The 24,692-nt window shown below is 33.6% G+C and overlaps 1 protein-coding gene across 3 annotated transcripts in view; it reads left to right on the top strand.

The window, feature by feature from the left end:
- The window catches only part of pals2b (protein associated with LIN7 2, MAGUK p55 family member b), a 47,627-nt gene that overhangs the window by 10,394 nt on the left and 12,541 nt on the right, over positions 1–24,692 (top strand). For 2 of the 3 annotated variants that reach the window (XM_056480435.1, XM_056480434.1), the window contains 5 exons: positions 14,258–14,376; positions 16,390–16,542; positions 17,390–17,542; positions 19,429–19,656; positions 24,551–24,682. In XM_056480435.1, coding sequence (XP_056336410.1) covers positions 14,260–14,376; positions 16,390–16,542; positions 17,390–17,542; positions 19,429–19,656; positions 24,551–24,682 — 783 coding nt within the window. In that variant the 5' untranslated portion in view covers positions 14,258–14,259. Of the gene's footprint in view, positions 1–5,463; positions 5,820–14,257; positions 14,377–16,389; positions 16,543–17,389; positions 17,543–19,428; positions 19,657–24,550; positions 24,683–24,692 lie in introns of those variants that run through there. The other variant, XM_056480433.1, reaches the window with a different exon arrangement.

Here is a 24,692-nt window from a genome sequence, read left to right as displayed (position 1 = left end):
AGATATTCTAGAGTCATGAGAATGTAGCATTCAAAATTAACTCCAGATGGACCTGATCACTGTTACCCTGATGAAGGCAGCTCTCTACCAAAATGCATAGGTTTTTTTAAGGATTAGCCATGTCAACAAATGCTTTTTGATACTTTATCCACATTTTTCGAGTGCCTTGGACTGCTTTTTGATGGTTAATAAATTGTTAATTTATTTTAAATTATCAATACAAACTTTTTTGTATGAATTTAAATAAACTCTAAAAAGTAAATCTGTAAAGCAACAGAAAAAGTACTGTGGCTCAATACCAGGTATTTACATGACCGACCCAGACAATTCATAATTTCAAACTATTAAAATGTAGCAAATTTTACTTTCGTTAAGCTGAAGAGATACATTTCCACCCAAGAAAAGCTATATATATTTTTACAACAAGGCAGACATCAAGGTCCCTTCATGTAAGACTTAAATGTAAATAAATTAAATAAATCTGTAAAACACATGGAGAAGACTCTCATGTGATTGCCTGCAGTGTAGCTGGATAGTTTCAATAGGGTTTTGATAAATGGTTTGGATAATTATGCAGATTTTGTGGAACTTTTTATTGTTGTTTAAATCTGAATTTCTAGATATAACTCTAAAACTATAATTTTTGTACATTTTCCCCAGAATTTTGTTTAGCTAAATTAGAAATTAATTTTTATTAAATAAATAACATCATGTATCTTAATCTGAAATCAATAAATGTATTTTTGAAAACTTTGAAGTCATTAAGGTGTGTTTCTATTAAAGAAATTAATATTTTTATTCAGAATAGATGCTTGAAATTAAGAATAGCTTTAACAGTTTTATATTAGACATGTGGCGATAACCGTCTTCAAGGTATACCACAGTTTGGAAAAATCGAGGTTTTAAAACCACCACATTTTTTTCTGATATACTGTTCCTAAGGTATGTGGAAGATATTTTTATTTAAGTTTTTTTTAGTTTTTTAGGACAACAGTGTCAACAAATGTGCCGTTCTAAATTAAAAAGAAATGTGTGTTTTTTTTTAAACTAATGAAGACCGCAGAAGTCAATTATTCATTTTAATTATTTAGCCTGACATATTTACTGTCCCAAAATATTTAAAATGTTTCTCAAAATAAAATATATTGTGTTCAAAGGAGAAAAAAAGTGTTTCTTACATACCCAGACATTTTAAAAGAATATATTCTCGAGCAGTAATCATGAAACCATGATATTTTTCTCACTGATAGGTTTCATATAGTCAAAATCTTATAATATTCTATATTTACTCTTAAGTTGTTACAAAAATGCTAAATATTTCAGTGTTCAGCTAAAAAAGATCTTAATTTATATTTTTATTATCAATATTAAAACAATTATAGAACAGTTAATATGCAGTTATTTGTAATTTTGTAATATCATAATGTTACATTTTATTTTATTTCTGACCAAATAAATGCAGCCTTGGTGATTGTAAATGACTTTTTCACAATTTACAAATGTTTGAACAGTAGTGTACTTTTATACATTTGAGATATTAATTAAAGATTAGAAAATGATTGCTAAAATAACCAGTTTGGTTGGGGTTTTCATTTCAGTTTGATGGTCATAAACAAAAAGTTATGGTGTGTCATCGCTGTCAGGGTAAATCTAAGAGATTTGCTGTTAATACATCGAGAAAGCTAATGCATTCGACCCCAGTTGACTTTATCAGCACTAAAACACAGCAGCCTCCCAGATGATCCAAATATAACACATTAAATGATCAATAAATGCATTCAAAGCTTTTTGTATTTGAAATGTGAGTGATCTGTGGTCTCTAACATGCAAACATGACTTTCCAGTCAATAAACTGTCCTACTTTACAACCCAGACTCATTGGAAATATTTGCCTAAAAATACATAAAATATGTTGCTCTTTCATTGCACATTGCAGGTGACAAAAAGATGTTGTCTACATTTTTGCGAATCTAAAATACTGTACATAGAATAGTTTGTTGTATGTTTCAGATAAAATTTCCAAGGTGGGACTGGTCTTACAGATCACCTAGACCAGTGAATCACACATCTTACCCTCCCTCAAACCCAACCAATAGTGTTTTCAAAAGCAAACGTAAGAAAAAAGTGCACTTGAGAACACAGTTTTACCATGATTTTTCATTGCTTAAATCTCTTTTGTGGTACAACTGGATTCCAACTTGAGCGCCATAAAAAGTGAGCTACTGTTCAAACAGACACTGGAAAAGTTGTCCATATGGAGATAGACATGTGAGGCAAATGTGTTCAATTACACGAAAATAATCCTTAATTCGTTTTGCCACTTGTTTAAACTACTTATTTAAAATAATATATTCTTTATTTTTTAATAAAGAAGTTTTTTTGGGGAAAACTTAATTGTTTTATGTCCAATCCACTTAAATTTGTAAAAAGCATTAAGTTAACTTTGCATTAAGACAACACGAAGGAATTGTGTAGAAGCCAGCATTTTTTTACAGTCTATAAAATAATCTGACCTTGACCATTAGTCTTAATGTTCATGAAACCCTGTTAACTCAGTTAAACCAGAAAGAGAACACAAGTTTGTGAGGAATCAAGATAAATAGAAATGCAACACAAAATATTATCCATGTTTATGAGGTGAATATATCTTCTAGGGATTGTGTTTCATGTTTAATTAAGCTTACTTTATCAAAATGGTACAATAGTGTGCTTTTCTTGGATAAAACCCAAAGTATAGTTCAATCGACACATTGGCATAATGACAGGACCTTTCTTGGCCTACAGAAATCAGTCTGTGTGCAGTTGTTTAACAAGTTAAAGCCCAGATAAACATGTTAGTGTTCAAATCAATTTGCACTCATGCACAAGGGTTAAGGTCAGGCTTTTTATGTTTCTCGAAAGGGTTGCATTATACTAGGGAAATATTCGTTGTTATTGTAGTATTGAGTATTGCAGTAATGATATTTCCCTTGAGGAATACCGTTTTAATTAGCTATTTAAATATAATAATTATATAATGATCATATAGATATGTGTGATATTGAAAAAAAAAATAAGTATGCAATAGCATGCTAAATAATGCAATATTTTATATAAAATAAAATGTAAAAAAAAACAACAACATATAACCAACATATGTTTCATATTATTTCAGGAAAAAGAGAGCATCACTAATACAACTTCTGAAGTGAACAGCTATGCTTTACTGTTGAATAAAACAAATGCATTTTAACAGTATAACTCATATGTAACTCAATTAGTAATGCTAAACGGATCAAGAAAAATCAGCAAAATAAAAACACTTGAAAAATAGTGGTAATGGAAGAAAACTAGCATGTACACTCTGCTTGATTTCAAAAATGTGTATTGACATCTAAACTATTACCTGATGTGCTTAAAAATCTTTCAGAGGGTTTGTTAATGGGACACTCAAAGATAATTTTGTTTAAAATCATTCATTTTTTTGCAAACCATTGTGATATGTACATTTGCAATATTTCAATTATTTTTACCCTATAATTATACTTAAATAAACAGGTAATAGATATTTTTTTTCTGATCTAATTAAATTTAATATAAGCTAAAACATTATGGGCGCTATTTTAATGATCTAGGCGCAAAGTCTAAAGCGCATGGCTCAAAAGCGTTAAGGGTGTGTCTGAATCCACTTTTGCTATTTCAAGGATGGAAAAATACGCTCTGTGCCGTGGAGCATGGTCTAACAGGGTCGTGCTTATTCTCTTAATGAGTTATGGGTGTGTTTTGAGCATAATGTGTATTAAACCAATCAGAGTCTCATCTCCCCTTCCCTTTTAGGAGTCAGTTGCGTCACGCCATGGCGCTATTTACATGGCGGACTTTGTAAGTGGAGAAACTGAACATTTCACTATCGAAAAAAATGTTAAACTATCAGCACTACGAGGATAAAGAACAAGCCTCCTCTATTCTGCCTCTTTACTTTTACTCTTTAACTTTGGTGTACTAAGGAAACGATGTTGTACGCACTCCACTGAAAAAATCATTAGCCTACATATTTAATTTTGTTTGTTAAACACAAAGATTTGCTTCAAAAATATTTCTAAATTCAGTTCTAATTTCCAGCATAGGGATAAATGAACAATAATAATGAAGTGTGGTCAAAGCGTTATATCCAAACACACGTCCTATTCTTGTATAGTAATGCATATGTCCGACAGATGGACAAATCTAAACTTGTTTTTATATGTTTTATAATATATATATATATATATATGCATATGATAAATACTGCTAATAATAATAACATTATTCAAAGGCTAATTTTCTTGAATAAACTGAAAAAGCCCCCCAAGATGGGGCATGGAGGCAGTGGCTTTTATATTTATGTTGAAAATAATAATTTTTGTAACATTTTAACCTTTTATTTTTTTCATACATTTCACATTTCCCTAACCTACATTAAAACCTGCTCCAGAGCTGGTTAGGGGTGTAATATAAGTTACAGTGGTGAAGAAATCCAATAAAAACCAAATAATTTGCTCAAACTAACACGGCAAGGTAATGGAAATGGAAATACAGTAAACAGGACTCGGCAACTGGTGTGTGTGTCTGTGCTGCTTTTAAAGTCCATGTAATCAATGCTGAACAGCTTCAGCTGTGTGTTAGCAATCAGCAGGAAAACTGGAACAGGTGTGAGTGTGTTGTGCATGACAGGATTTGTAGTCCTGAGTGAAAGTGAATGATTCCCAGCTATCTACAAGCCTAGAGGAGGTGTGTTTTTGTTTATTTTAACTTGTTGCACTGACTTTAAACAGGAAGCAGGAAGTACAGTATATGTGTGTGTTGTAAGAATTAGTGTGTGCATGTGTGTATTCAAATTGATGAAAATGATTTCTCAGTTTGTTAGTGTTTTGTCGATTTTTATGTGTTTTTTGACTAGCGGCCATTTGGGCTCTCTTGGTCATCGTAATTCTTTAATACTATTTTTAAAAGCTTAATTCTGCTTGATAACAGTATTTGAACATATATTTCAGAAATATATATCACAAATACTTTTGTGATCCAAGAAAGAAAGACACCAAAGTGAGAAACAGTAACTGACTTTTAAAAAATAGTGTGAACTATCCCTTTAAAAGCTGTTCATAAAGAAATCAAATAATTACAAGTTTACTTGAGTGTTTTTGGGGAAAGCCCAACCAGAATTTACTAGCAGTACATTTATAACCAGGACTAGGACAAAGAGCCCTGGACTTGAGTCCTGGACTGAAAAATCAGCGGGAGAAATATTCTATGACGGTGGGTGTATCTCGCATTAGCCCCTGGTCCCAGAGCTTATATAAGGACACTTATGTAAGATCCACTGAGGGGTTTAACTGGGCGATGGGCTGTCTCTCATGTGAAGGGGCGGAGTCTGAAACCACAGGGGAGGATTGTGGGATTAGATGTTTGGAGGAAGCACTGTGTGCGTGTGTGTTTAAGTGAAGCGCTAGTAAGAGGATCTGTATATGAATGTGTGTGTGTGTATGTGTCCACATCTGTGTTTGGCAGACGTCTGGATTGCTTTCTCTCCTCTTTTTGTGTGGATGTCTCTTGGCCTCTTTTTTTGCTCTCCTGCCAACTTTTCATAGAGTCATAGTAGTCTACGTTTTTATTTTTGTTTTCATTGGCAAGTCCACATTTGCGCAGTTCAGTAGAGCAGAGGTCAGATTTGACAGTAGGAATGATTCTCACTGTGGATGAAACGTTTTCAAACGGAGCAGGTTTGAACTCGGATGCCGGGGGCTTTGGAGAAACAGGGGAGGGGGCATCCGAACCTGATGAGGGCGCAAATCCTTCTGGAGGTTAGACATCTTCTTGGCTTTTTTTTCATATTCTTTGTAATCTTGGTGAAATATGAATGGCATGTCTTAGAGGAGGGGTGTGATATATTTTGACCAAGCCAAAAAAAATTGTGCATATTTCCAGGTTGTGAAAAATGTGCTCATGAGCTTGTGGAGAGCATGAATTGTAGCATTGAGATGTGTTGCATGACTATTTCATGTAATTAATTGTTGCATTAGAGGAAAGTTGTGTAAAGTTTGAAGCTGTGTGAGCATTTATTGGAAAATTTTTGAAAAATGCAAGTTTCAGATCAGCAGAGAAACATTAATTTGTTGTTTATCTTAAAATAGTCTCATATTTAGATCCAGAATTCGGCATTATTACATTATACACAATTCTAAAAGAAACTACAATAACAAGAATAGTACAAGAATAGTACGTTTCGTAATTATAATTGCTAGGGATGCTCAGATTGATCGGCCAGACATTGGCAGTGGCCGATAATCACATTTCATGACTCGCTGATCTGGCCGATCTCATGAACCGATCACAGGTGTTTGTTTACGAGTTTGCAAGCAGAGGAAGAGGCACATGTGCACCTGTATATTATACATCAGCAGAGCTACATGTGAGGAGGTAAATGAGGTGTTGAGGTGTGAGCGATCACTGCTCTGGCGTCACAGCAACTAAATAAAATATATACAGATTATTGGTGTATAAGAGATTATTGGACTCGTGCGAGTGATAGTCTCTGTTGCAACCATTCATATCCAGTATTTTGAGCTGTTGTGACAAGAATGTTAACTAGAATATTTACTAATATAACTTTTATAATGTACTTATTGCAATAAACATTATACAGTGCATGCGGAAAGTATTCATAGCACTTTTTCCATTTTTTTTTTTTTTTGTTACAGCCTTTATTTCAAAATGGATTAAATTCATTAATTTCCTCATAATTCTACACAAAATTCCCCATAATGACAATGTGAAAAAAGCAACTACAGCCTCAAGTCTTTTTGAATATGATGCCACAAGCTTGGCACACCTGTCACCTGTTCCTCTTTGTAGTACCTCTCAAGTTCTGTCAGGTTGGATGGGAAGTGATAGTGTACAGCCATTTTCAGATCTCTCCAGAGATGTTCAATAGGATTTAGGTCTGGGCTCTGGCTAAGCTACTCAAGGACATTCACCGAGCTTTTGTGAAGCCACTCTATTGATATTTTGGCGGTGTGCAATGGGTCATTGTCCTGCTTGAAGATGAACCCTCGCCCCAGTCTGAGGTCAAGAGCACTCTGAAGCAGGTTTTCATTCAGGATGTCTCTGTACATTGCTGCATTCATCTTTCCCTCTATCCTGACTAGTCTTCCAGTTCCTGCTGCTGAAAAACATCCCCACTACATGATGCTGCCACCACCATGCTTCACTGAATGGTATTAACTTGGTGATGAGCGGTGCCTAGTTTTCTCCAAACATAACGCCTGGCATTCACTTCAAAGAGTTCACTTTTAGTCTCATCAGACCAGAGAATTTTGTTTCTTATAGTCTGAGAGTCCTTCAGATGCCTTTTGGCAAATTCCAGGCGGGGAGTGGCTTCCGTCTGGCCACTTTACCATACAGGCCTGATTGGTGGATTGCTGCACAGATGGTTGTCCTTCTGTAAGGTTCTCCTCTCTCCACAGAAGAAGGCTGGAGCTCAGACAGAGTGACCATCCGGTTATTGATCACCTCCCTGACTAAGGCCTTTCTACCCCGAAGAAGCAATATATTTATAGGTGTGCATTTTAACATCTTATGCATCAAATATGCACTCCAAACTTCTTCAGTGAGACATGTTAAATTCTTCTTCCATCATTTGCAATGTTTCTAAATTGCATTGTCAATCATTTTTCTTACCAAAATTCTGCAAAAAATCCTGATCGGAGCATCCCTAATAATTGCTTCATCATCTATATTTTCCATGAGCTATTTCTTAAAAGACCATGGAAATATATAATTTTAAACTTTGTCTTATTAGAAATGTTTTTTTATTTCTTTTGCATCCCTTAAATGTATGCAAAATTATTGTCACTGCACAAAATAAATGAAGTAGTTTGAAGTAAAGGAAACAAAGTTATTATTTGTGAAATTTAATACCAAATACTAAACAAAATGGCTTTAAAGAATTGTTTATGCACTCTCAAAAATAAAGGTACAAGAGCTGTCACTGGGGCAGTACCTTTTCAAAAGTAAATCCGTACCCAAATACACCTAAAATGTACCTGAGGTACCAATATGGAATTTTCAGGTACAAATATGTAACTTTTGAAAAGGTACTGCCCCAGTGACAGCTCTTGTACCTTTATTTCTGGGAGTGTGTAGTGTGTAAAACTTATGTTTAAAGAATTAGCATTTTCTGAATTATTATTTCATTTATTATTATTATTATTATTATTATTATTATTATTATTATTATTATTATTATTATTATTATTATTATTATTATTATTATTATAAAACATGCTGTTTTGAGGCCAGTCACACTGCTGTCATATGTGTTACTGTGTGTTACTCAGAAGCATTTTAGCTGCGACTCTTTGCTTGGAATGTACATTAAATTAAATCTTTGGGCGTGTAATCACAGTACATCCCCAAACTGCAATTTAACTGTCAAACAGAGTGCTAATGTCTTTAATTAGCTCTTTAAAACAAACCAAATGGAGATGCTGCTTACAAAATTTGACAGATATGAGAGGGGGTTTTGACTAAAGAGTGTGTTTGTGTGTTTGCAGACACATATGGTAAAATGAATTAGGTGTTCTCGTTTTAGTGTATGCTGTCTTTCATTTTCTCCTCAATTGTTTATAGCACTGTCAGTTCATCCATTATGTACTCTAGTATTCAGCCAAATAAGGGCCCCGGGGTGCATTTCGCTGAAATATTTGATATGGAATAGTGGCATGATGTTAAAGTTTGCTGATGGTTGTTTCAGGACTACAACAGTGTCTGACCTGAATTAAGTAAGTGGAATTGAACAAGTGATCTGATGTTAAATATTGATCTGTTGGTCTCGACTGTATCCTGATGGAGAGGAAATGTGCAAGCACACGTTCTCTCGCTGTGCTGTTCTACTGTCACAGATGGATTACACTACTGCAGGCTATGACCTGTGTTGTCACGTGACTCACTGAGTGTTTGGCCTCAGACAAATGTGTGTGTGTGTGTGTGGAGGGAGGGAGATTTGTCAATGACTGTGTTAGACAGTGCTGTTACCATCTGTGTGACTACACACAGTTTTTGAAATGTTTTAAACAAATAAACAATAAATTCATAATTATGTTTGTTTAAAGGGCACTTCTTTTCCCCCTTTTACAAGATGTAAGATAAGCCATCGGTTGGTAAATTTTTCAGCTCAAAATACCCATCAGATATGCAGATATTCCTCCAGAATATGCCCATTTTGGTGTCTGAGTACATTGTAGCTGGTTTTGTAGCCTGTGGCTTTAAATGCAAAAGAGCTACTTTTCTCGCGCATCATTTCCACGTGTGTCTACTTCTCATGATGCTTTGCATGAAGCTGAAATACAGCTCATTAGTCAAAAATACCAAGTAAGCTTATTTGATTTATTTGTGGTGAAGATTATTCAAGCCTTTCTGAAATAAGTCTCACACAAATGCCGTTTGCAGCACACACACACACACACACACACACTCTCTCTCTCTCTCTCTCACACACACACACACACACACACACACACAAACACATATTAGCATGTATTGACACCATGTGGCCATGGTGATTACAGTGGTTAAGATTTAGATAGTGATTTTACTGTCTTTATTAGAAACATGCTCTATTTTAAATGTATAAAACTTACAGAAATCACAGAGAGTTGTAACAAATATTTTAATCCCAGTTTATTTGCAAAAAAAATGTTCTGTGGACCTGTGTAAACATGGTGAAACATCAGAAACATTGGGATTTGGGTCCTATTATAATGTCAGGAAGTTTTAAATAAGAGACTTGTTGGGTTTATATCACTCTAATATGACAGTGGACAAACTATTCCTACAGACAGTTTTGTCTAAACAGTTTACAAAAGAAGATTTTCATCATAGGTGTTCTTTAAATAAATTTAATAATTAGATATTTTCATTTCTAAATTTTTATTATAAAAGTATCAGTTTTAAATTAAAAAAAGTAAAATTCGACCTTTCTACAATCCACATAATTAAAAGTACTATTTTCTATTTTTGATGCTGTATGAAACATTCATTTCCTAAAACTAAAGTTTAAAACAATAGTACTGCTTTTATGGGTTTTGTGATCAAATAAATGCACCTGTTTTACCAATTTGCGTTCCGAATGATTTTGAGATATTAAAGATATATATTGAGATATATAAAGTTTTTGCATACCATACAGCAAACAAAATGTCTGTAACAGTTTTCTTTCATACATTAACATGACAGAGACTCTAAATGTAAATAATCAATTCTTTTACATTTGCAAATTGGGGTAAAATAATCAGGGCAAATGCAGATTGAACCTTCTAATTCTGAAATGTCATTTTCCGCTTAGAATTAAAAGGTTTTATCTGGCAGATCATTAACTGAAGCTTTAAAAGAAATGCAGTAAAAAAATGGTATTGTAACAATATGTTGATGCTTGAGAAAGTTACATTTTTGCTTTCTATAACATTAATCTAATGTTTTAGGATGAGTATTCTTTTCTTGTTCAAATTAAGCATACAAGGCTGTGCTAAATAATTTTATGTAATTATTATGGTCATATTTATTGAATTATATGCTTTATATGAATTATTGAATTATATTTATTGAATTATGTGCTTTATATGAATTATTGAATTATATTTATTGAATTTAATGTCCCATGCATGAATTAAATTAGGCATTTGCCCTTCAAGGCTAAATATTAAATTTAAAGACTTTAAAAGAAAACAGACAATGAGCAAATGAGTTAGATAAACAATAAAAAATGTTTCACTGACTATATATACACAAATTAAAATATTTCTCATTTAATATATACATTTTTTATTTTTTTAATAATTGTTTTTTTCAACAATGTAAAATTGAACATTTCATCTCGATGTCAAAAAACGCTTCTAAATCATCACATTTATACACACTTTTTCAGTTTCAGGTTTCTTCTCAATTTTGTGTGTTGTGCATTATTTAGTCGATTCTGATTTTGTTTCTGTCTGGTTTTTCCCACTGTCAATGGAGCAGTCCAGCAGAATGACAAAGAAAGCTGATCCTGATTGGTCTTCGTGCGTGCATTTGAATTGCTTATTGGCTCACAGAAAGAATCCCATAGAGCCAAGCTAGACCAATTTTTTTTTTTTTTTTTTTTTTTTTTATTTAATTAAAAAAAAAATTTAAACAAAGTCTTAAAATGTAAACAACTTCTAAAAAAACATCACTTGATGTAAATAAGTTGTCATTTAATATGATTATGTAAATAACTCAATTTTGTCAAAAATGTCAAATAGAACCTTATAATTCTAAGGTGTCGAATTATCAAATTACTAATCCCAATTTTTAAACTGTATATTTATGATAGCATAGTATATTAAACAGACTGTATATTTATGATAGCAAAGTATATAGTATATTTATGAAAGCAATTAGGTATAGGAAAAAAAATTAAGGTGTAAAGTAAAAGTTTAAAGCAGAACCATGTACATTTTCGATCATACAATTTCGTTTTGTGAATGAGATCCATTAATCAATAAATAAATAAATAAAATAAGTCTTGATTCGTTAAAATAGATCAAACTAAAAATGTGTTGTAAATGCATAAAAAAAATTCAAGAACATATACCACTTATACGCAATAATGATGTATGCCCGGGGCCTTGTAAGCGTGTATAAAGATACCTACATATAATTTGATATGCTATTTACAGGTTGGGTGACCTGTAACTAAACATTTAAAATTGATGATGCAGTATAATTAGAGGTCCAGATATATAAATGTGTCTATAACTGTGTGTGTGTGCCTGTGTATAATTGGAGGTCCCAACCACAATCACCTGATTCATCCTTATATAAACTCTGATTATTGTGTCTTACCTTGTGTTTTGAGGCATGGTACACTTATTACTGCTTAAAGACATTGTGGCACATGCTCTTAGGCAGGGATGTCAAACTCAATTCCTGGAGGGCTGCAGCCCTGCACAGTTTAGTTCCAACCCTGATTAAACACAGCTGGTCTAACTAATTAAGTCTTTCAGTCTTGTTTGAAACCTATACAGGTAAGCGTGTTGAAGCAGGGCTGTAACAAAACTGTGCCTCGCTGCGGCCCTCCAGGAATTGAGTTTGACATCCCTGCTCTAAGGAGAGAGTACATGTTTTCTGAGAGTGATGAATGGCTGTTCAGTTGCCAAAAGAAGTCCTTATTGATACATGCAACTTTTTTTTCTGGCTTCTGACAGCAAAACCCTATATTTATTAACCTTAAAGTATCTTTTCCTTTTCTTTTTGCCATATTTGTCTTTCTCTGGGCAAGTGCCGATTTGCAGAGAGCCATTAAATGGAGCTGGTTTGAGTGTGTATTAAATTAGTATCCTTGTGTAATTCATGTGTGAAACTCATCACATGTTGTGAATTAAGCGGAAAGGGTTTTCCAGAAGTTCAAATGTGTATGAATACAAAAAAAACGTACGCAATTATTAGTTAATGAGACCCATTGCCTCTAAAATGATATCAGAGGGAGAATATATTTTAAAAAGAAGAATGCATCTTCTGCGACAATCAGATCTATCTACAGTCACCTGAAAACATACACAACTTTCGGTGAGCGACCCATACTGGCCAAACATCTTGTGCAGAGCTGCAGTCTAGATGCCGGGGCAGGAGAATGCTGGACGTCCATCGTGGAGAAGCTGCAGGTGTGAGTAGCTCACCAGCATGTGTACAGGCCGGCCCACAGGATCAATGTGGAGACTCGTCTTTAACTGGGGTCTTTCAGGAATGAGTCTCATGCTCTCCACTCCTCCATGACCACCACAGCATCTGCTCAGGATACGGCCTGGTCAAGGATTATGGAGACCTCTAGAAGTCCTCGATGGTTGCCATCATCTCTTTACAGGTCTTGGATGACATCAATAGCGCTGCACAATCTCTAGAGGCCTCGGTATGAATATCCCCAGGTGAATATACACTCACAGGCCATTTTATTTGGTACACCTTACTAGTACTGGGGTGGACCCACTTTTCTCTTCAAAACTGCTTAATCCTTTGTGGCATAGATTCAACAAGGGACTGGAAATATTCTTCAGCTATTTTGGTCCATATTGACATCATGCAGTGGCTGCATATTTGTCAGCTGCACATCCATCATGCGAATCTCCCTTTCCACCACATCCCAAAGGTGCTCTATTGGATTGATATCTGGTGACTGTGGAGGCCATTTGAGTACAGTAAACTCATTGTCATGTTCAAGAAACCAGTCTGAGATGATTTGCGCTTTATGACATGGCATGACACGATGCTCAGTTGGTACTAATGGGCCCAAAGTTTGCCAAGAAAATATCCCCCACACCATTACACACCACTACTTGCCTGAACTGTTAATACAAGGCAGGATGGATCCATGCTTTCAAGTTGTTGACGCCAAATTCTGACCCTACCCTCCGAATGTTGCAGCAGAAATCGAGACTCATCAGACCAGGCAAATTGAAAGCTTGAACCAGTCCGGCCATTCTTCTCTGACCTCTGGCATCAACAAAGCATTTGCCCCTACAGAACTGCTGCTCACTGAATATTTTATCTTTTTGGACCATTCTCTGTAAACCCAAGAGATGGTTGTAAGTGAAAATCCCAGTAGATCAGCAGTTTCTGAAATACTCAGACCAGCCCGGCTCAACCATGCCACGTTCAAAGTCACTTAAATCACCTTTCTTCCCCATTCTGATGCTCGCCTTGTAGCAGCTTTAAGGCATGTCACATGTTGTTTTCATAGCCTAGGTACACTGTAACGCTGACTATTTTACTTGGTCAGCAGATGTCGGTTTTTTCAGGTTATTCAAAAAAATCATCAAGTTGAGCTGCACACTGGGAGGCGCGACAACAGTTTAACGCCACTGGTAACAGTCAATTTTACTTATAAACCACAAGGAGGAGCCATGCTCTCAAACTAGCAAAGTGTTGCTTTAAAGGTGATAGTCAGTATTGTCAACTTCTGTTTAGACACACACACAGCTGAATACTACAGTAGTTTACTTCTAGGAAATGACCTCAGTGGATCAAATGAACCCTGAAGACAAAAGAATAGCTAAACATGTACAATAAGGAGATGGTAGTATCATGGAAGGCGGTGTTGTATTTCAGCAATCCAATAATGTGATGTGAAGTTTGCTTAATCCTGCAGGGTAATCTTTTGCATTTTTTACTTAGCATAATGATGGAGTGTGTGTTGTGTCCTAACATTTTTCTCTCTGTGTTTGTTCAGCTATGCAGCAGGTGTTGGATAACCTGGGCGAGTTGCCCTCCACCACCGGGGCTAAAGACATTGACCTCATCTTCCTCAAAGGCATCATGGAGAGTCCCATCGTCCGCTCACTGGCCAAGGTAAATGCACAAACATGCTCTTGTTGATTTAATTGTTAATGCGGTAAATGCATGTCATTTGTGAGTGTGACTAGTGGTGCAACGGATCAAAAAACTCATGGTTCGGATCACACTACGATTTTTGAGTCACGGATTGGACCATTTTTGGATCCGCTAAAAAGGGAGGAGACAAATGTCATTTGCTTTCCATTTATTCAAAACAATTACTGCAAAAAACATTGGTTCTAACAAACAGAACTTAGTCATTTTAATAAAAATCTAAATCAAGAAAAAAGAAAATATTCAACACAAAAAATGATCTTTGCTACTGTTATTTAAAGTTAAATATAGAAATCTAACATCTTGTACAATATATCATATTTATTTTCAATTAATGATTCAACAATTCACACATAAAGCTTCATGTTTCTTTACAGGTGTATCATTTTTGAAAACCTATTCAGTGACATAATTTTGACGATTGTTTGTCGCCACCTAATGGGTAAACAATGTAATTGGTACAACATTCACTCGCGCCATGGGTAGGGAACCTATGGCTCGGGAGCCACATGTGGCTCTTTGAGCAAAAATATGTGGCTCTCCTACTGTCTCTCTTCAATAATATTTTAAAGGTTAAATTATAACTGTCACTAGAAATCAGTTTCCTATTGAAAATACAATTCCAATTCCATATTGTTTTTACAGCAAAATGTAAAAGAACTCAATTTACAATAAAATTATGTTTTAACCAATGTGCATGTGTGGCGCTGTGGATTATCTTGAATCGCGACAGCAATAAAGGGCAAGCAACTTACATTTGTATGGTAACCTCGTGCATGTAAATTCAAACAACGTTCATGAAAGGTGATGACAAAACAAAAAAAAAATCTATAAATTGTCCTATTTTCATGCATTGTGATGCATCATATTTGTTTATTATTGGGTTGTGCATGGACACAAATAAAGATTTTGTTATATACACACACCCCCAATGGCTCTTTAAAAATCCATTTGGCAAAAATTTCAGAAATGGCTCTTTACTAGCGTAAAGTTCCGTTAAGCGGTGATTTTAATGTTTACCATAAACATCAGTGTTAATATCTGAACTATAAACTGTTATCCCTGTGCTATTTAATTGTTTGTAACGAACTGAAAAAGTGTAGAAACTGAATCTCTCTCCATCAAATGCAGATTTGAATGCAGAGCTTCGAAGGATTAATAAACATATGCAAATCATTATCATTTATCATTCATGTTGCACAGGTTTGAATTGAGATCACGTTCTTTTAATGTTTAATTGTGCAGCTTTACATTGAATGCATTAATGCAGGCTAAACAAAGAGTGACGCAGGAGGCGACGTTTCTGCAATTGTCATAAATGTTGGATTAACCTACAAGTTATTAATCCGCGGGTCACGTGTGTTAGGGACGGATCAACCGGGATTGTTACACAGCTATTTGAGACTGATAAAAGTAATATTTAAAAATTAAAAATTAAAATAATTAAAAATTTCCTCACCATATTCTTTCCGTCATGTGATTTTTTTTTTTTTATTTTTTATTTATTTTATTTTTTTTTTTAAACCTTGCTTCTGTTGAACACAAAAGAAGTTATTCTGAAGTGTGCCGGTTGATCGTACTCATTGACGTCTCATTGACTTCCGAGCAAAAAACAAACTTAACTCTTGTTGATTTCAGTGCTAATGAGGTAAACATGTCATTTGTGACTGATTAAAAGAATAGAAATTGAATAAAACAATAAAAAAACTATGTAATTCAATGAATACCATCTTCTTTTTGAAGTGTGAGTAAATAATGACAGAGATTGAATTTTTGGCTGAACTATCACATTAAGATGGAACGATATGAACAATTATTGGGTATTAAACTTCTGTCACTCACTATGGACACAAAGAAAGTCACACAGTCCCTTTATGTCATGCTGATTTGAGTTAAACTCAGAGAGGTGCTACTAGGCATAATTATAAATCTGCCCTCATGTTTTGACTGATGAAATGAGATGTTTGTGTTCAGGCTCATGAGCGTTTGGAGGATGTGAAGCTGGAGGCCGTGCAGGAGAATAACGTTGAGCTTGTGACTGACATTCTGGGTGACATCAGTGGTCTGAGTGTGCGAGATGACAGTGCTGCCGAGCTCTCCAAAATCCTGCAGGAGCCCCATTTCCAGGTGCAATTTTTTTTGAACCCTAGTCTTGTCTCATCTTGTCTCATCTCATTTCGTTACATCTCGTTTCATCCCGTCTCATTTAATTTCCTCTTGTCTCATCTCATCACGTCTCCTCTCATCTAGTTTAATCTCTTTTCATCTCATCTCATCTCATCTGATCTCGTCTCATGTCATATTTCGTTTCATCTCATCCCCTAACTCCTCATTTGATCTCATGCTTTCTTTTCCTGTCTCATCTTGTATCTCCTCTTCTTTTTTTCACATCATCTCATTATTTCTCTTCTCGTTTTATCTTGTATTTTGCTTTCTGGTCTCATTGCCATTAAGGTATTCTTAAATGCTGACATGGCAATAAAAATTAACAACTTCAGGTTCTTCTCATCTCATGTAGCTCCTCCTATTTGAATCTTGTAGTAAATTCTCTGCTCGTCTCATCTTGACTTTATCTGCTTAATGTCCTACCTTCTCTTGACACTTCTTATCTTGTATCTTATAGTCTCATTTTATCTCCATCTTATAATTTCTCGTTTTATCACATAACTTATCTTCTCATTTTACTACGACATACAGTCTCTTTTTGTCTCATATTTTCATTTCTCTCATTTCCTCCCCTTTCAGATGTTCTCTTCTTGTCTCACTGTGTACCTCATCTAATAAAATCTCATTTTTCTCCATCTTTTTTTCATTTCATCTCATACCACTACTTTTCACATCCCTATGACATTCTCACTTCTTGCCATATCTTGAACTTTTGGTCTACTCTCAAGCGTCCATGATTGTCCCTTTTAATTTTTGTTCAATAATTTTTTTCTACAATATTTTGTTCTCATCTTTTTCCCTTTTACAGTCTCTTTTGGAGGCTCATGACATAGTGGCATCAAAGTGCTATGAAGCCCCGGCCCCTCCTGAACTGACCAATGATGCAGCAGTAAACAACGCTCTAATGCAGGCTGATGCAGTCAGAATGATTGGGATTCGCAAGAAAGCAGGAGAACCTCTGGTGGGTTTTTGTCAGTCAATATCCAATCTGATTGTTAGGTGATTTCAGCCATAATGGGCCACATTTTGGTAAATAAACTGTTGCATCATCAAATAAGCTGTGCATGAGATATACTGAATATTTAAACATATATGTAAATGTGTTTTTTTAAATGTGAAAAATTCTACTTGTTTTAAAATGATGAGGGTTGTAGGGCTTTCATGAGTCACCCCAAAATATTCAGGTGAAATGGGCCACTATATAAAGAAAACAGCACTTGTAATTTTGGCACTATTGTCTTTACTGTGTTATATTGAAACAACACCATGAGTTATTTCATTAAATAAAAAGTTATATTTAGTCTTGCGCAAACATTACATATAATCAATAAAGAACGTAACAAAAAAAGCTTATGTTGTATAGGTGGATGATTCCGTTCATACTGTCTGCAAAGCATTTTTATGGATACATATCTCAGAATATAAACTTGTTTTCACCCTGTTTTGTGTAAATATGTTTGTGTATGCAGCCCATTTTTGCATAACATTTTTAGCCCATTTTAGCTTAACCAACCCCTTTTACATAAAATTACCTTTTTTACAAAAAAATTATGATTTTTAATTAAATTAAATGTTTATATTTTAAATTAAGGATGTAATTATTCACTTGATTCGCGATGCGATACAATTCACAATATTAATCTCACAATACACGATTATATTACGATTTTTAACAAAATGAGCTGACACAAAATTAAGGTGAACAAGTGCCCTTTCATTTTTTCTCAAATGCTGCAACTTTTTTTTTTTTTTTTTTTATACAAAAATAAAATCTTTTCTGCAATAACTAAATTGCAAATAAATTATCCAAATAAAAAGTGAATAATACAAAAGATTTAAAGAAGACTCTTTAATATTAACAAACTAAAACTATGAATGTGCAGCAAAATTATACATTTAAAATAAATTTCAAGCCAAAAATGAACATTACCAATTAAAGAAGGCTCTTTAATATAAACTAAAAACTGTGACTGTGCTGGGATTTGACATATTTTATTATTGAAAATACTATGAAAAATTCTATGCATGGTTAAACATAATTTGGGAAATATCTGAAAAAGTAATAACAAACAAACAAACAAACAAACAAACAAACAAACTGGAGGGCTTATAAACGCTTATAAACACATGGTTCAAGATTTAAACACACATGTATGTTTTGTAAAAAGAAAGATGTACTTGATGTTTCAAATAATGAGAGTTGGAGTACTTTCACAGCAAAACATTCAGGTGAAATGGGCCAATATAAAAAGAAAATATCACAGGACTTTTGGCAGATTTACAGTAACAGTAACTTGACACTATTGTCTCAAAATATTTATGAATGCATATCTTGGAATATAAACTTGTTTTCACCCTGTTTCTGTGTAAAAGTGTTTGTGTATGCAGCCCATTTTAGCATAAAACTTGTGGCCCATTTTAGCTTAACCAGCTTTCTACACACAATGACCTTTTACACAAAACACTATGATCATTAAATTTATTTAGTTTATATTTCAAAGAGGATGCTAAAATATTGCTCATAAGCCTTTGGTTTGATGGTAAGCTTCGTTATAATTGTTTGTAAAACATATATTAGTGATAAATCAATTTTAATATGTCAGACTGACTTACCTTTCAATTTCTCTGACAAACTTCTAAAGTTTTGACAAGTAACTTTATGACCTGCCCACCTTAAAAACGTAAACTGTTCAAAAATGTAAACTCATATTGCACAACAGCAAGTGTTGAAGCAACTTTGCAAGGTTATTGTGATTGGCATTAATTAAACTAAAAGAGAAATAATGCTACGACCTGTTTTTTGGCCTATTTTTAATATTTTGTCTATTTTAATTTGTCATATCTCAGGGTGTGACCTTCCGAATGGACAAGGGTGACCTGGTAATCGCTCGCATCCTCCATGGAGGGCTGATTGACAGGCAAGGGCTCCTGCACGTGGGTGACATCATTAAAGAAGTGAACGGGAAGGACGTTGGCACTAATCCCACTGAGCTGCAGGAGATGCTCAAAGAGTGTAGTGGAGGAATAACACTCAAAATATTACCCAGTTACAGAGACGCTCCAGCGCCACCACAGGTACACACATACAATAATATCCACAAGTGCAACTGGTGGTAAGATTTTAATGTTTGATATTTGAAGTCTTGTTTGCTCACCAATGTACTTGGTAAAATATGAATGAATTATTATTGAATATATTTGAGCAATTGTGACCCTGGACCACAAAAATAGTGTGCGCTTTCCATTGATGTAAGTTTATGGTAAGATAATAATAATAATAATAATAATAATAATAATAATAATAATACCATTTTTTAATGGGCGTTTCTCAAACCCAAAGCACTACAACAACTGAGAAATCAAACCTGCAATGAAATACAAGGATTCAACACAGAAAAAATAATAAAATATAAACATACAGTATTAGGATGTGTTTTTAGATAGGACAATATTTGGCCCAGATACATCTATATGAAATGTGGAATACAAGAGGTAGGTAAATTAATGAATGAATGGATCAATAAATGAATGAATCAATCAATACATACTCTTAAAATTGGCTTTTAAATAGTCTAAATGAAGTGCTTAGTAATGCACATTACTAATGGAAAATTTTGCTTTATTTCTAACAGTAAATATACGAAATATCTTCATAGTACACGATCTTAACTTGGTGATTTATGCCATAAAAGAAAATCTAGAATGACCCAGCAAATATAGGCAATGTATTTTTGTGCATTTAAACAGATTTATTAAACAGATATATTTATTAAAATAATGTTTTAGTCACCAAACATATTTAGAAATTGAAAGATAATAAAATTTAATTAAAGTAAAATGTAGCAAAATGTGCATTTAATATTTTTCTATAACATATAAATTTGGGTGTATTAGTTTTTGGACCGTTATCGTAAGTTATTTTGTTAGAAAAGCTCCAGATTTGGCTTCAGTACTGACTAATCTAATGTACAGTTGAAGTCAAAATTTATAAGCCCGCCTATTTATTTTTTCCCCAATTTCAGTTTAATGGAAAAAAGATTTTTTCAACACATTTCTAAACATAAGAGTTTTAATAACTCATTTCTAATAACTGATTCATTCTATCTTTGCCATGATGACAGTAAATAATATTTTACTAGATATTTTTTAAAGTTACTTTTAAGGGCTTAACTAGGTTAATTAGGTTAACTAGGCAAGTTATAATAATTAAGCAAGTTATTGTATAATGATGGTTTGTTCTGTAGACCTTCAAAAAAACATATATATATATATATATATATATATATATATATATATATATATATATATATATATATATATATATATATATATATATAGCTTAACTGGGCTAATAATTTCGACCTTAAAATAGGTTTTAAAAAATTTAAAACTGCTTTTATTCTAGCCGAAATAAAACAAAGACTTTCTCCAGAAGAAAAAATATTATCAGACATACTGTCAGATTCGACAGACATACAAAATTTCCTTGCTCTGTTAAACATCATGTGGGAAATATTTAAAAAAGAAAAAAATAACAATAATCAAAGGGGGGTTAATAATTATGACTTCAACTGTATATGCACAAATATAATATTGTAAAGCTTTCTATTAAAAATATGAATGTTAAAGATAGATTTGTGAGGGGTGTAATTATATACACTGAGCACTGTATATGTATATGTGCTTGGTACTGTGTTTTCTAATATAATATAGGCCTTAATTATCAAATATGTATTTTTAGCAGCATTACTGGTGTTGACCCATAAAAGGTGGCGGTTAGGGGGTTCGGGTGGTTCAAAAAACCCACCCCCCACTGACAAAGGTCCAGATTTAGTCCCATACATGAGATCATTTGTCCTATTTTGACTGCTATTCCATCATAAATTGTGAAAATAACTCGAAAAAGGCTTTAAGACAAAGCAGAATCCTCTGTTGGCTGTCGTGACTTCAGCTAATCAGTTTTGGCCAATGCTAACAATTATTTTTCTTGAGTCTAACATCTATGTAAGAAAACACCTTTCATTACTGACCTACTGTATTGTTGTTAAATAGAGAAAACATTTTACAAGTAACTTTTATTCCAAATCTTGGACCTTATTCGTAAAGCACCAAAGGCGGCCCAATTTTAAAAGTTAATTTTAATACTAATCAGGCTATTGCTATCCATAAATTTTTTATTTAATTTTTTTACAAGAGAAACATTTAGAAAGATTGTGAATCTCTACATTATTATTGTTTATTTATTTGTTTATTCAAATGGTCAAATCCCTTTTTTTTCTTAATGATAAATCATTTAATAAATTAGTATTTTAAAGTATGTTTTTCATACATTTTTAAGGAAATGTTTTTGAAGGTCAAATAGTTCTTCTTATGACCAAATAGTCAGTTCTTATGACCATCCGACAAGCTATTTAAACAAAAAAAGTGCTTAAATGTCATTAAACTGCAATGTTTAAACCTCACAAATAGAAAATGAGGTAAATAACTGCAAAAAGGTCCACATTTTGAGAAAAAAGAACCACCCCTTTCATCAGGCTGGCTACGGGCCTGGTATGGGTCAATATTCTTGGTATGGTTATTGTAATTAGTATAATGGCTCATTTCAAAATACCCATTAAACACATTTATATTATATTTTAAATAGAATTTCATAGGGAGGGATTGACATTTTCATATCCATTCATGCAGTTCATATTTGCAGCCGATGTAGTCCAGTATTTAGCAAAATATAAAATAAAGACAAAAAATATATAAAAAAAGATATATTGTGTGCATGCCGAAGCATTGGACCTCCATCTTCAGCTTGCATTTGGCCGTTTGTAAAATCCCATGATGCTTTGTTGTAAAAAAGATCCCTGAGAGCCATATTAATAACACTCCACATGCTATCTGGGGCAAGACATGCACACACAGAAAAATCTCATTACATGGCTCCTGGTGATTTCTTCGTATCTCACATCTCAACGTCTGTGCACATAATGTATTTAAGAGTTTTTAGGGTTTTTAAGAAAGGAATTCTGTTAATAGCATTAATAATTCTGTTATGATTTAATACATAAAAACATGTGCCACTGGGGCCTAAAATACGGCTTCTTTTCATTGTCCAAAAAAGCAATTGGTAAACTTATGTGAGTACTCCTCATCCTCAGTGCTTAAAATCCTGGAGATTTGCAATGGAAATTCAGTCAGTATGCTTGATGTCTAGTCTAATTTGAGTTTATGTAAAGTTAAGGATATTTGAAACCAAACTGCCCCTACAAAATCAAACAAAACAAAAAAACAAAAACATGATTACGTATGGAATTTATAAATAAAATATCTTTTTTCTCAAATTCAATGATGAAAGAGACTTTTTGTATCCATGTGGAGCAGTCACACTGCAAAACCCAATAAGTTAAGGTAACTCAAATCATTTAAGGAAACCGATTGCAACAAACCATTTAAGTTCAAAAACTAATACTGAGTACTGTGAACTTAATCCATTTGAGTAATCGAAGCAATTTGAGCACATTAAACCCAGTAAATGAAGAGAACTCAAACCAACTGAGTACTGTAAAACCCAATAAGTTAAGGCAATTCAAACCGTTTGAGGAAACTAATTCTGATGAGTACTGTGAACTTACTCCATTTAAGTTGAAGTAATGAGGTATTTAATTAACTCATTACCTTCACCACTGAGTTCAAAACTCTTTTCAAATGAGTAGAATTAACTTTCAGTACATTTTGAGTCTACTACACTCATTTCATTTGATCAAGTTGACTGTGGGGTTTTACAGTGCATCAACACTTAGTGGAAGTTAATTATTTGGTCATGCATTTATTTTTCTGTTCTTACCTACTAAAATGATGAAGTCCTCTCATTCTCTGTGTCAGTACAAGAAGGAAATACATAAAGCGTCAATTGCACACCTTTATGTTACAGATTTATTTTATGTTGTACCAATGCTAATAAATGTAGAACTGGAATATGTAATTGTATTATTAACATTATTTATCAATTTGTTTCAAATTAACTCACTTGAATGAAAATCATATTATAAGAGCTATTGTCTTAGCTCTGGGATACCTCAACCTGGATACCTTTAATATACTTCGAGTTTGTACAGAGCTGTGTAAAACTGCATTTTTTTTATTAAGCTCCTTGCGCATGGAATAATTTGCAAAAAGACTTAAAACTAAAAAAATTGTGTCTTTCTGTAAATTTAAAGGCATTATAAAGAAAGCGGTATTAGAAGCATGTGATTGTTTTTGTTGAGAGGACTGGTGAAATGTTATGGGGTGTTTATGTATTTTAAAATTGGCTTACTGTCAGGGTGTCTGTGGGGTCTTAAAAAGTATTAAAAATTGATAAATCAGTTTAGAGAAATTTAAGACCCTTATATAAAGTATTTAAAAGTCTTACATGCTATTTCACAAGGTTTAAATTCGATATCAGTATGCTAAAGTTTACCTGAATTTAATCTTTGAATATTGGGATGCTGTGTAGTGCTGAGATGCTAAAAAAGTCCTGCTATTTGACATCACGCTGCTTTGTGTACTGCAGTAACCAGGGAAACACTGTTATTCCTGCTGCATGAACTTTTTTATTCAGTATATAAATACAGTTTTAGTTTAGGATTTGTTTCTTGCAATCAGTATTTAGTAAATGTACTGCAAGTTAAAATGTCGCTAATGGTACTGGTTGAAACCTGAAGTGGTGATGACGTCTTAAAATGTATGCAAAGAGTCTTAAAAAGGTCTTAAAAGGTCTTGAATTTCAATCTCTGATACCCTGACTGTATGGCTGTTACTTTGGCCAGGTCTCAGCGATTGTGTTCTCAGTGAGACTTCCTGCTTAAATAATGGTACTATAAAAGATAAAAATAAGAGATTTTCTCATAAATGTGATCATTAATAAATAATTTGTGGTGTTTATTAGTTAACATATACATATCATACTCAATCAAATCTCATGTTTTATTTCTCTCAGGTGTACGTGAAGCCGCATTTTGACTACAGTCCAGCCAGCGATAATCTAATTCCATGCAGAGAAGCAGGACTTGCTTTCAAACGGGGGGATATTTTGCAGATTGTCAACCGAGAAGATCCCAACTGGTGGCAGGTCTAATTAT

Source organism: Danio aesculapii, chromosome 19, assembly GCF_903798145.1.
Source record: "Danio aesculapii chromosome 19, fDanAes4.1, whole genome shotgun sequence".
Classification (NCBI taxonomy): Eukaryota; Metazoa; Chordata; class Actinopteri; order Cypriniformes; family Danionidae; genus Danio; species Danio aesculapii.
Note: the sequence above shows the minus strand (reverse complement) of the source record. Positions and strands in the feature narration are given on the sequence as shown.